Below are 12,674 nucleotides of genomic sequence, written 5' to 3'. Positions count from 1 at the left end.
GAACTCCAAACTGAATGTCAGAATGGGAAAGAAAGGTGATTTCACAATCTGCTCAGTTACTGGGATTTTTACACACAGCCATTTCTAGGGTTTACAAAGAATGGTGTGAAAAGGGAAAATCCTCCAGTATGCGGCAGTCCTGTGGGCGAAAATGCCTTGTTGATGCTAGAGGTCAGAGGAGAATGGGACGACTGATTCAAGCTGATAGAAGAGCTTTGACTGAAATAACCTCTCGTTACAACCGAGGTATGCAGCACAGCATTTGTGAAGACACAACACACACAACCTTGAGGTGGATGGGCTACAACAGCAGAAGACCCCACCAGGTACCACTCATCTTCACTACAAATAGGAAAAAGAGGCTACAATTTGCACGACCTCACCAAAATTGGACAGTTGAAGACTGTAAAAATTTTTTGCCTGGTCTGATGAGTCTTGATTTCTGTTGAGACACTCAGATGGTAGAGTCAGAATTTGGCGTAAACAGAATGAGAACATGGATCCATCATGCCTTGTTACCACTGTGCAGGCTGCTGGTGGTGGTGTAATGGTGTGGGGGATGTTTTATTGGCAACTTTAGGCCCCTTAGTGCCAATTGGGCATCGTTTAAATGCCACGGCTTACCTGAGCATTGTTTCTGACCATGTCCATCCCTTTATGACCACCATGTATCCATCCTCTGATGGCTACTTCCAACAAGATAATGCACCATGTCACAAAGCTCAAATCATTTCAAATTGGTTTCTTGAGCATGACAATGAGTTAACTGTATTAAAATGGCCCCCACAGTCACCAGATCTCAACCCAATAGAGCATCTTTGGGATATGGTGGAACAGGAGCTTTGTGCCCTGGATGTGCATCCCACAAATCTCCATTAACTGCAAGATGCTATCCTATCAATATGGGCCAACATTTCTAAAGAATGCTTTCAGCACCTTATTGAATCAATGCCACGTAGAATTAAGGCAGTTCTGAAGGCGAAATGGGGGTCAAACACAGTATTAGTATGGTGTTCCTCATAATCCTTTAGGTGAGTGTATAATGTTAGTATGTATTTTGCGGCAAAAACACAATCTAGTTATATTTAGCATTAAATCAAAACTATTTTCCATTCTCTATCCATGTTTCCTTATGAAAAACTGTGGGATTTTTAAACTATTTGTGCCGAGATTACAGAGATAATTTTATTGCCATTAACTGAATCCGGTTCCTAGTATGCATTTTGTGGGGCGGTTTTGGGGACCACATCTACAATCACATACTCTTTTGAGAAGGTACTTATTTTGATCCCTACTGAAGACAACATGGCAAATGTAGGATGTTATTACTTATCAACCGCTAAAAAAAGTTTGTTTTATATATTAGTTTGTAGTATGAATGTAATCTGGATGTACTACTTTCGCCATGTTGTCACTATCATGTGAACTACCAGCGTCGTAGCTTCACTTTCATTCATAAATCCTCTTCCGTGGCTTCATGGGATAGTGTGTACAGTACAGTGAATTTGGTTTTTCGCGTTCAGTAGGGATTAGGGAAGTATGCAATTATCAGATACAGCTTAAATGGTGAATTTAGAATACTATGTGATATTGAGCAAAATTAAAATAAATAAAAAAATATATATTTTTTGCAAGATGGGCAAACCATTAAACTTTAGTGTTTAATGATCTGTTATACTTTGAGTTTTGTAGCTAACCATTTTTTGTGAAGAATGGAAACGGTGTGTAAGCTAAAGGTAAGTTATTGCTTGGTTACTTGCTATTTTATGCAAAAATCTATTACATTACTATGGAGCCCCTAAAGAGACATGGTGAAGAAAAAAAAAAAAAGAGATATTGAAAATATTAATCAATGCTTTTGTGTTCTCTCGCCAATGATTTGGGTTCCCCTGAGAAACTTTGCAGATGCTCGCAAAACCTTTTGCGTTCCGCCGAGAGGCTTTGAATTCGCTCACAGACAGTTCAAAACAAAGTCCCTTTAGGGGTTCCATATGGAAGATTATTTCCACCATAGTATAAAACCTTTTAAAAGATAACTGAAAAAAATTAATAAGCAAATGAATTCACAAGAAATAAAGTCAGAATTGCGATATATAGTCAGAATTGTGTAAAAGAAATTCAGAATTGCAAGATATAAACTCTGCAAGGTCATTTATAAAGTTTATATCTCACAATTCTGACTTATATCTCACAATTCTGACTTAATATCAAATATTTCTGACTTATCTCACAATTCTGACTTTATATCTGACAATTCTGACTTAATATCACACGATTCTGACTTAATATCACACAATTCTGACTTTATATCTCGGAATTCTGACTTAATATCACACGATTCTGATGTTTCCAGTTCTATATATGCATATATAGTCAGAATGGCATAATATAAACTCAAAATTGCAAGAAATAAAGTCAGAATTGTGAGACATAAACTTAAATAACTCATCTAGGAAACCAGTGTTTCCTAATGTCATTGTGTCCTCTCCATTGTGTCTACAAATAAGCTAGTAAAATATATTTAGCTCAGATCAATATTTCATGTCCATGTATTATTATTTTTGTTAAAGGTAGGGTAGGTAAGAATTGGTTAAAAAAATTGTTTAAACTTTATATACATAATTAAAATGTAAGTACTCTGAAAAAGAAAGCATAAAAAGTGAGTGTCTGTAGACCTCTCAAGAGGTTATTTCCATTCACTCCACCTTCTCCCTTCTGGGCTCTTTCCAAAGCCACGCCCCCAAAACACATGAACTGCCGACCGCTTAGCTGGAAGACACATCATTGACCTAATGGACTAATCACATGTAATAAAAAATCTAACTTTATCAAACAAGTGATACAAATAAGATGTGTCTTAGTACTCACTATCAAGCTAGAATACCGATACTGGTAAAGTTTAAAATATATTTTTCTTTGATTCGGTAACGAGCTAGTTATATTTATAAGGCAAAGCTAAATGGATAGCATTGATACATGTTTTTCCAATAACATCAGTTATTCTGTCATGAAGATGAATTTCGAGTAAGATTCATAACATATACGGTGTTTTGCATGTAAGAGTTTCCATGATGAAAGCATGGTTGATTAGTAGTAGGTAAAGCTAACTTGGTTCTAAAAAAAAAACTAAAAAGTTCCTGGATGCGGTGTAACGTTACCAGCTTTTACACATGCATTTTGTGGTCTAAAGTTACATTTTGTGAAATTCAACACGACAGTGATCAACTTGAGCTAAGAATATTGAGTATTTATCACCACTACTAGGCTCGCTTTGTGTATAACATTGTAACTTTATGCTAAGTAATGTTATGTAAGCTATATTAGGCAGCAACGTGTGCTAGTGATATGCTTCATGAAAACATAAACCAAAAAATGTATAATGAAAATGAAAGATTACCTGAATGAAGATAAGCTTGTCTTAAACTCCTCAAATTAAACGGGTGTGCACATGTGGGCATATCCTGTAGCAAAAGCGGTGGTAGCCATGGTAGCGAGAGAGAGTGACAGTCGCCCAAGCCAATCACTTGTTTCATCCTGGATGAAAATAATGTTTATCGCAGATTAAAAATCTTGAGCCACTCGATTTTTATACTCTCGTTTTCAGCTTACATTTTAATTATGTATTGACATATAAAGCAAGTTTAAACAAATTTGGACAAAAGTGTTTTAGATAATTCTTACCGTACACTACCTTTAAGCTGTATGAGGGATACTAGTCAGCTAGTGCTTATTGGCCCTTCGCAGGGTAAATGTACTCGATCTGCTTTGCAATGAAGTGTATTTAGTTTTGATAGGGTGCAGTATTTTTTTTATTGTAAAAATTATTTGATTGCAAAAGACCAAGGAAGATTTGATTCATTTTGATTTAACCCCACTTAAAGACGTATTTAGCTATATTTATCTCTTTTTACCCTGCTGTAAAAGGTTATACTGATGAGCATTAAAAAAAAAAGAGATTTAGAAGGTGGACTTTTGCCAACTTCCCAAGACAGCAGATGAGCCGTCACTTTACTATAAATGGCATGGATCCATGAAATGTTCTCATAAAATGGTTATATGATCATAAGACTGGAAATCAGTACTTTAATTAAGAAAATGGCTCCCCCCCCCATAATCATTTAAATATGCTAGAACGCACACAATGCAAGATGGCTTATTTCTCAAAGTAAATATTATTTAAGTGACATAGTTATTCAAAGAGAATAAATTTAAATATTAAACGTATTCAAAATCGTGTCAAATTCCTTTTCTATGTTTGTCAGACCCGTGCTTTTGAATTATTAACTAGGAAGCCTCAGGTAAGCGTCATCCCGCACGCATAGCCCCGCCCTCCAGCGCAGTCATTGGCTGCCTCTTTTAAATATTCACCGCAGGGGCTCGCGATTGGATAGAATCTTCACAACTGATTTCATAAAGCAAATTCTTGGGAAGTTGTGTAAATTCACTAAGACACATACTCACGGTCCACAGGGAATCTCTTAATCTATGAGGAGGGAAGTCATTTATGAGCTGCGCTGGACTTTCATTCATGTAAGTACCGGTGCTCTCATGTCTGCCGCAGCGTCTTGAAGTTAAAAGCGGCTCCTTTGGTCAGATCTTTTAATGCGCATCTAATTAAATGTTCTCAGCCGATCAGATGAGATGTGATGTATGGATAAAGGTGCGGGAGATCCTAATCTTCAGCTCGATTTGCGTTTTGCATATTTTGCATTATTTACTGATATCTGCACTTGTTCTGCTCATCGGATTTGAAAGACTTTTTAAACAAATATAAATGGTTTTAATTTGTTTGTGAACCTTATTTTTGCTTTGATAATAAGAATAACAATTATTGTTTACTTATTTTCAGATGTATTTAATTATTCATTGTTTTACAAAAGCATATCTTAAAACTTTATTTATTCAAGTTAAGGGCACATCCATCACCTTCATTTAGACCTTTAAGGGAGGAGAATCTGTATTTTCTCTAAGTTTACTTTAAAGCAGTGTCTTGTCGTTAAATGAAAGATGCTTGAGGGACTGATTGTGCTGCTGTTTGTCGCAGTCCGATCAGAGTCCAGAAATGCATGAATACACACTCAAGAGGAGAGTAAATATTATTTACGAGATGAAGGTCACGGGCAAAACAAAGCAAAGAGAGTTTATGGTTCCACATTGTGATTTTTCTGTTGTATTATTTTAATAATACAGACAGATTACTAAAATGGAGGATTTTCATAAAGATCATAATGCATATCATCTAACATCTCTGACCGCAGTAACAGTGTTGTGTGGTAACTGCAGTGAGATGGAGCTGATGGCATCATTTCTAGTCAAATTGCCTCCTCGAGATACAGAGCTGGTGCAAGGACAGATTCACCTCTTCTTGTGGTTCCTCTATGTTTGGATTTATGACCCCGTAGATGTGAAGACTTTTTTAGCTTGGACCACATCCAGCTCTCACTTCATCCGAGAAGCTTTTACATCATCACATTACGATGACAGATGACAATACATACGGTACACCCAGAGCACCGGTGTTCCACTGCCCTTATCCAGCCATTCGGAGTGTTAAAGCTATAAACACTAAACAAATAAATGACTATAAAATGACATGTTTACTCAGCTTTCACTGTTTCTGCCCTGGCTGTTTTACACAGAGATATTCATATGAAAGGGGTAAATAATGCTAGTGATACAGGACAGGAAAGAACAAAGTGACAACCTCTGCTAAGGCCTTTAATCAGTCTGACATTCTGTCATCAACACTCAAATTATCACTGTGCTCAAACCTTTGGTCCAGAAATATGACTAATACAATACTTATTTGGGTGCTTTGATTACACTTTCATGTCAAACAGAGGAGCGTATATTAAGACTACCTTAATCTAAATTAATTACATGGCTTTGATGTTAGAGTTCAATGGGTTGATTAATGGAGTTGGGGCATGCATAATTTTTGTATTATAATTTTTTTTTTTTTTAAATCGTTACTGCAAACACATACACTCATCTCTCTCCTCTTGTGTTTCTTGCCAGCTTGAGCATGTTATTTCTGCCATACACTGCACATATGCCGTTGTATGGACCAGATTTTGTCTTCCCCGATACGCTAAGAGAAGTAATTAGGCCCCAATAGCGTGTTAATCTGAATGGACATTCCATATTGATCTCGTGTTTCGAAATATTATTAGTGCTGTGTTTTAGGGTTAAATGAAAAGACTGTGAATTAATGTGAATAATGTCTTGGTAGCACTGTTCTATGGATATTTTTCTTACAGCATATAATTTACATTATTGTATTTTTTTTTTTTTTTTTTACTTACACTCATGTCATTTAAACCTGTATGACGGATTTTCTATACAGTACTAAAAGAGATCTTTAGTAGAATGTTCGAGCTGTTCTCTTACAATGAAATCGGGTGAAGACCTGGACTGCCAAGTACTAAAAAACACCAAAAGCCCCCATAAAAGCCCATACAGCTTGTTTTATATATTCTAAAACTTCGTAAGCTGGAAGTGCCTTAGTGTTTCCATATGATAGCTCATTGTGAAAACTCTCATATTCAAGTCGATATTCACTGAAAATCTCACCTTGAAAATGTTGCCTGTTTACCACTTTCATTGTATGGATAAAATCAGCTTAAATATTCTGTAAATAACTTCTTCTGTGTTCCACTGCACTGTAAAAATTAAAATAAAAAAAATCAGATCTCCAATTGAAAATTTTCAAGTGACTGATCACATCTGATTTTTTTCAGTTGGCCGAACTTAATTTCTGTGAATTTAATTGCATCAATTCACACAATTTCAATTCGGCAACTGAAAAATTCAGATGTGATCAGTCACTAGAAAATGTACAATTGGAGACAATTTTTTTTTACAGTGATGGGGAGAAAAAACCAACCAACCAACAAACAAACAAGACATGTCTTAAAAAGACATGAAGGTTTGTAAATTGACAGATTTTTCACTTTTGGGTGGACTTATTAATGTGCGCACATGGGATTTGCATTATTCAAAGAGATAAATATACAATACATTTTATTTTGTATTTTTACATTAACAATGCAATTAATATTCTATTTTTTAAATGCCCCTATTATGGTTTTTCAAATATTCCCCAAAATTCAGCGTAAAATAGCTGTCTGGGAATGTAAATGTTCTGCATAGTTGAAAGTGCACGATAAATAAAGATATTGTCTTCCAAAAGAAAGAATCGACCTAAATGAGTCGTTTGTAATTCAAATTCCACTGTTTTACAGTTCTACGTCACTAGAAAATAAATTTGCATAATGCCCGCCTACGTTGTCCGCCCGCAAACAACTTGACCAGCCCTCAAACAAGTCATTTTACTGACGACTGCTTCTCAAATCTAAGAGTTCATGCGGGATTCACAAAGCGCTTGCTCTTGAAAGATGGGCCCGTGCCTAGTTAATTTGGACCAGTTTGCTCCTCAGAATCACACCCTGTAAGTATGATTAATTATTGGTGATTTATCTTCTACCAGGTGTTCAAAATGTACAGTTTTATGTTTTATAGTGTAGGGCTAACCGGCTAGCACGTTATTACTGTCTTGCTGAAATACTTTTGCTAAGCAGCTGTGGGCCACTATTACCTAAAACTGTGTCGATTAATACAGATTGTCTGTCTTTCTTACTACTTTGAGTAAAGATAAAGGAAGGAGCAAGATTTGTCATACAAGCGTTTGAATTACATCAGTCATTCACATTAGTGCTAGGCTGCTGTATGCACCGTGATTGATACAATTAGTACAATTCCCACATGTGCACTGCAATAAATTTGAATATACATATCAGTTTGTTGATGGACATACACTTGTTAATGCTGATGGTGAGGAATTACAGTTACAACATCTCATAATGTACCTCAAAATAAGTGGCGTATCACTGAGAAATGTCCTGCTCAAAGTTGGTCTTGTGATGAGGTTGTGGTTGAATAACTAGTTCTTCCAATGTTTCATCATCACACTCGTACTTGGATTGATATAGTAAAATCTATACTGTGCATACAACCGCTGAGCTTTAGGAAAGCCACCGAAGCCGTTTAGCTTCCGACAAGTGCTGTAAGCAGTAGACCAATCACACCAGACTGGGCCTTCTGGCCAATCAGAGCAGAGTAGGCTGGGAGAAAGGAGGGATTTAAAGAGGCCGATTCATCCATGGAGTTGTTTGAGAATCACAGAAAAATGTGGTGATGTGCAGTGTATATTATGAAAAAACAAAACCGTTTTTTGACATTTGATGCATGTAAATCTGTTGATGCATGTAAATCGGGATGAGACCCCCCCAAAAAAATTAGGCAGCCTTTAAAATGGCAAACTAGTTAAAGGGGTGGTTGCATGCAATTTCACTTTTTTAACTTTAGTTAGTGCGTAATGTTGCTGCTTGAGCCTAAACAGTATCTGCAAAGTTACAGCGCTGAAAGTTCAATGCAAACGGAGATACTGTCTTTTAAATTTATGGCAGTTTATTGCCTAAAAAAACGTCCGGTTTGGACTACAACAAGCTTCTTCCTGGGTTGGTGACATCATGAACCCTTGCTAGTCACCGCAGATGTGACTTCTGCCTGTAATGTAAAAATACATGAAACTACATTTGGCCATCTAGCCATTCTAAGACCATTGTGTTTTTCGGAGGGATGGGCTTCATAGAAGCAGGAAGCAAACGAGCCGTTTAAAGGGCAGTGGTGTGGAATGAAGGTCAAATATAAGAAAAATACGGCGTGAAAAAAAAAAGAAGTATCAAGACATGTTATACTGCGCCCCATAAACACAACCAAGCCTAGAAAAAATCAGGCAGTAACAGTTTAAACAATATATTTTATTTGTGACCTGATGTTCAGCTGTTCTTTTTAATGGTCAACTTATTTACAAAATTATTTTGCATCATCAGTCATCAAAGCTCAGTAAACTCTGGTCACAGGCATGCAGATGTATATTTCACCAAGATAATTGCTGTCTAAAAAAACCCAGTTATGTTTTCAGACCATTTTAAGTTTGATTTTGATGTGACATAAAGCAGTGAATTAATGACAGCATCCTTTTGTTAATTCAGACCGATTCATGAACGTGCACGGAAACAAGAGGCGGAAATTATAGCACAAACCAATCATATCCAGTCACTTTCTCCCATTCGTTCTCAATTACCTCAAACCCACCGCATGCTTTAGGGGATCCGTTAAAACTCAATGGACTCAGGGGAGGCAGAGACGCGGACTTCCACTGTAAATTTACCTGCTGGTGAAACTGTTGGACAGTGCTACTTTAATTTTTTTTTAAGATTTATATACTTTTTTTAATGTCACATTTTGTAATGTTTGCATTGTTTTACTTTTGTAATTGTTTTTTGAGCAGGCACTGCCTCCCTTGCCTCCTCGGAGATAGAAAGATCCCGTCCTTATGCTCTTTGTAACATATGGATTTTGCCATCCTAAATGTCTGTCTCATGTGCAGTGAAATGGCTTCGACTCTCAGATCTTAATTTGGTCCATTCTGACCTGTCACATGTCTGCAGTCTCTGTATTTATGTCTATGTCCTGTGAGTGTAATGCTGGGAAGGTAATTGCCTCTTTACACTGTAGAAAGCAATTCAGTCTCCTAAAACTCAACGAAAGTGGAATATCTCGACTGTGTGCCTCAGTTCCCTCTCTCTTGAGTGTGTCACATCCTCAAAGAGGTTTTTCAAAGATCATTTTTATGATGGTGATCTTGTCATAATTTTAGTCTAAAGAGTGATTTATTCTTTATAAAACTTGAATTTCACAGATGACAATGTTGGTGTGGATATTACTACTCACTGTGGGTGTGTCTGGACTGTCCTGGGGTCAGCGGACTGAACCTATGTTTGCCTCAGTAACTCAGAGTGTTTTCCCTCCGGACTATGAGAATAACCCCACACAGCTCAACTACGGCGTGGCTGTCACTGACGTGGATGGAGACGGAGATCTGGAGATGTTTGTCTCAGGGTGAGTGTTCTGGGCCTCTCATGATTGGATTTCCGAACACATGCATTGTTTTCAGAGTCCATGCTATTATGTTTCTTCAGATAAACCATTTGATCACTGTCAAGAAGTTATATGGTCCTTTTGTAGCCTGACAAGCCAGACCCACATCAAGAGGTTTGGTCTGGAAACTCACCATTGACAGGGCTCAATCCGAGGGGCGGGATAAACGGTTGTCTTTCAAACTCCCTCTGCACGCGATAGGATAGTGCTACAACCAACCAGAGCAACGTGAAGCGGAGCTAGTTGATAGATTAAACTTTCGCCGTATGCGGTCGGCTAAACTTGTTCTTTTCTCAGAGAAAAGCTTAACTCCAAGTCTTCCAGAGTCCCGGTCAAATCTGATTCGAAAGACCGCCGTTCACCAGCTTCTGTGTTTACTAGTAGCACGCAAGCAACTCTGCCATCATTATGTTAAGCCCCACCCACAGACTCTATACACGATGTGATTGGCCTGACCAGAGTTTGGTTTTTACAGCTCAGAACTGTATTGGGAGTTGCTAGACGACACTCGCGGCAGATTAGATTTGCTGCCGCTAGGGTGCGTCTAGATTTCTAGGCTAGTCCTTTTGTGCTGTTTGAGTGAACTTACATTTTTGGAATATTGACACAGAACAGAAATACTGGCCAAGAACATTACTTCTGTTTTTGGCTTGAAAGTTATATTTTCTAGGAGAAACAGAAATGTCAAAGCAATTAATTGGGCTTATTTGTAAACCATTTGTGAAATGATTTAGACCTCCGTGGATTTGTGTTGATGAAAATAGATGTAATTGGAGAGTTCAATGTTTAGTTTGAGTTGAGCTCAAGACTGAAACAAAGTGCAACTGACATAATTTTATCTCTAGGGAAACTAGAATTCGTTTTTCCTTCTATTAAATGACAGCCGAGGTTGAATTGAGGGATTGCAGTTCAGTGAAATGCACCAACATGGATGTGTCTTTTTGGAAACAAGAAACTAAATAAATGCAATACAGTTATATTAAGAATCCTTCAAGGCATGTTTTTATGAGTTGAGTTTTCAGAGAATATATCTTAAATTACATTTATTTTTTCAATGTCAATGGCTTTTTTCTTTTGCTTTAAAACATAAATCTAAAGACAGTCATGCTCGAAGCAATACAAAAATGCCAATGTGTGTACACACACACACACACACACACACACACACACACACACACACACACACACACACACACACACACACACACACACACACACACACACACACACACACACACACAAATCTATATTGTTTTTAGTAAATCACACTGTATTTAATATTACATTTTAATTTAAAATATTTATATTTAATAGTATTAAATGTTCTGTGTTATTCTGTTTTAACTTATATGTATGCTCTACTTTTTTCTCTTTAGCTACAATGGGCCAAATCTGGTGTTAAAGTACGACAAGTTTAAGAAGAGGCTTATTAACATTGCAGTTGACAACCGCAGTTCTCCATATTACGCACTCAGAGATCGACACGGCAATGCCATCGGAGTGACAGCATGTGACATAGATGGTGATGGCAGGGAGGAAATTTATGTCCTTAACACTAATAATGCCTTCTCAGGTATGAAACGGTTTCAAGAACGACTCTCTGACGGTAATGGTAAAGTAAATGGATGCTAGTTTCATGTAATTGTTCTTGTCATTTCATGCAGGTAGAGCAACGTACACTGACAAGCTCTTTAAGTTTCGTAACGGGCGGTTTGAGGATCTCCTAAATGATGACATAAACGAACACAGAGACGTTTCCAATCGTGTGGCTGGCCGATCAGTCGCATGTGTGGACAGAAAGGTAACACCCCTTACGCAACAAAAATATATTTCTCAATATATTAGTTGACAATATATTTAATGTGTCTCCATATATTGTGAAATTTACATGGTAATATATCATATGATATATTATATAATAATATATTATATATGCAAGTTATATATTGCAATATATGGGACAATACTGCAATTATTGCCGTTTTCATATATTGAATAAATACATATTATTATACTATTCAATATATTGCTATGTATATTGAAATATATCCTACAATATATGAAATTATATATTGGAAGAGTCATTGTATATATATGTAAATATATATGTAAAATTATATGAGATAATATACCTCAATGTACTGGATAATATAATCAGATTCATATGGGAACATATGTCTTAAATATATTGATTTATATTACATAGTATATAATTATCATATATATTGTATACATGGTAAATATGAAATAATCTAATGTACACTGTCTGTCATATATTTTAAAATATAACAGATTAAAATATAATATAGAAATTAGGGCCGGGACTCGATTAAAAAAAATAATCTAATTAATTAGAGGCTTTGTAATTAATTAATCGTATTTTAATTGCATATAAATATTTGACCTGAGAACAATGAGAAGTAATTTTTCACATGTATTTTTAGTATACCATTGAATAATGACTGAATACATAAGCTTAATCAACAAAATATTGTTTATTTATTTCAGTCCAGCAGACCAGCGCATGTTTGCCAGTTTAGCAAAAGCATTTTTGTGATATTTGAGGCTCGATGTGCTGCGGTGATACGCAAATTCCTTGTTGTATAGCTTGCTCACAACTGTGCTCTTGTCGACGCTTCCATCCTTTCGTTTTTTAAAACAAAATTTCC

The 12,674-nt window shown here is 36.4% G+C and overlaps 1 protein-coding gene across 1 annotated transcript in view; it reads left to right on the top strand.

Moving 5' to 3' along the window:
* The first annotated feature begins 4,444 nt into the window (after positions 1-4,444).
* Positions 4,445-12,674, top strand: part of crtac1b (cartilage acidic protein 1b) — an 81,067-nt gene continuing 72,837 nt past the window's right edge. The window contains exons 1-4 of the mRNA XM_067422394.1: positions 4,445-4,530; positions 9,767-9,966; positions 11,382-11,578; positions 11,670-11,806. Of these exons, the coding sequence (XP_067278495.1) occupies positions 4,486-4,530; positions 9,767-9,966; positions 11,382-11,578; positions 11,670-11,806 (579 nt within the window). The 5' untranslated portion in view covers positions 4,445-4,485. The remainder of the gene's footprint in view (positions 4,531-9,766; positions 9,967-11,381; positions 11,579-11,669; positions 11,807-12,674) is intronic.

Source organism: Pseudorasbora parva, chromosome 17 (genome assembly GCF_024679245.1).
Source record: "Pseudorasbora parva isolate DD20220531a chromosome 17, ASM2467924v1, whole genome shotgun sequence".
NCBI lineage: Eukaryota > Metazoa > Chordata > Actinopteri > Cypriniformes > Gobionidae > Pseudorasbora > Pseudorasbora parva.
This window is presented reverse-complemented; position numbering and strand designations above follow the sequence as displayed.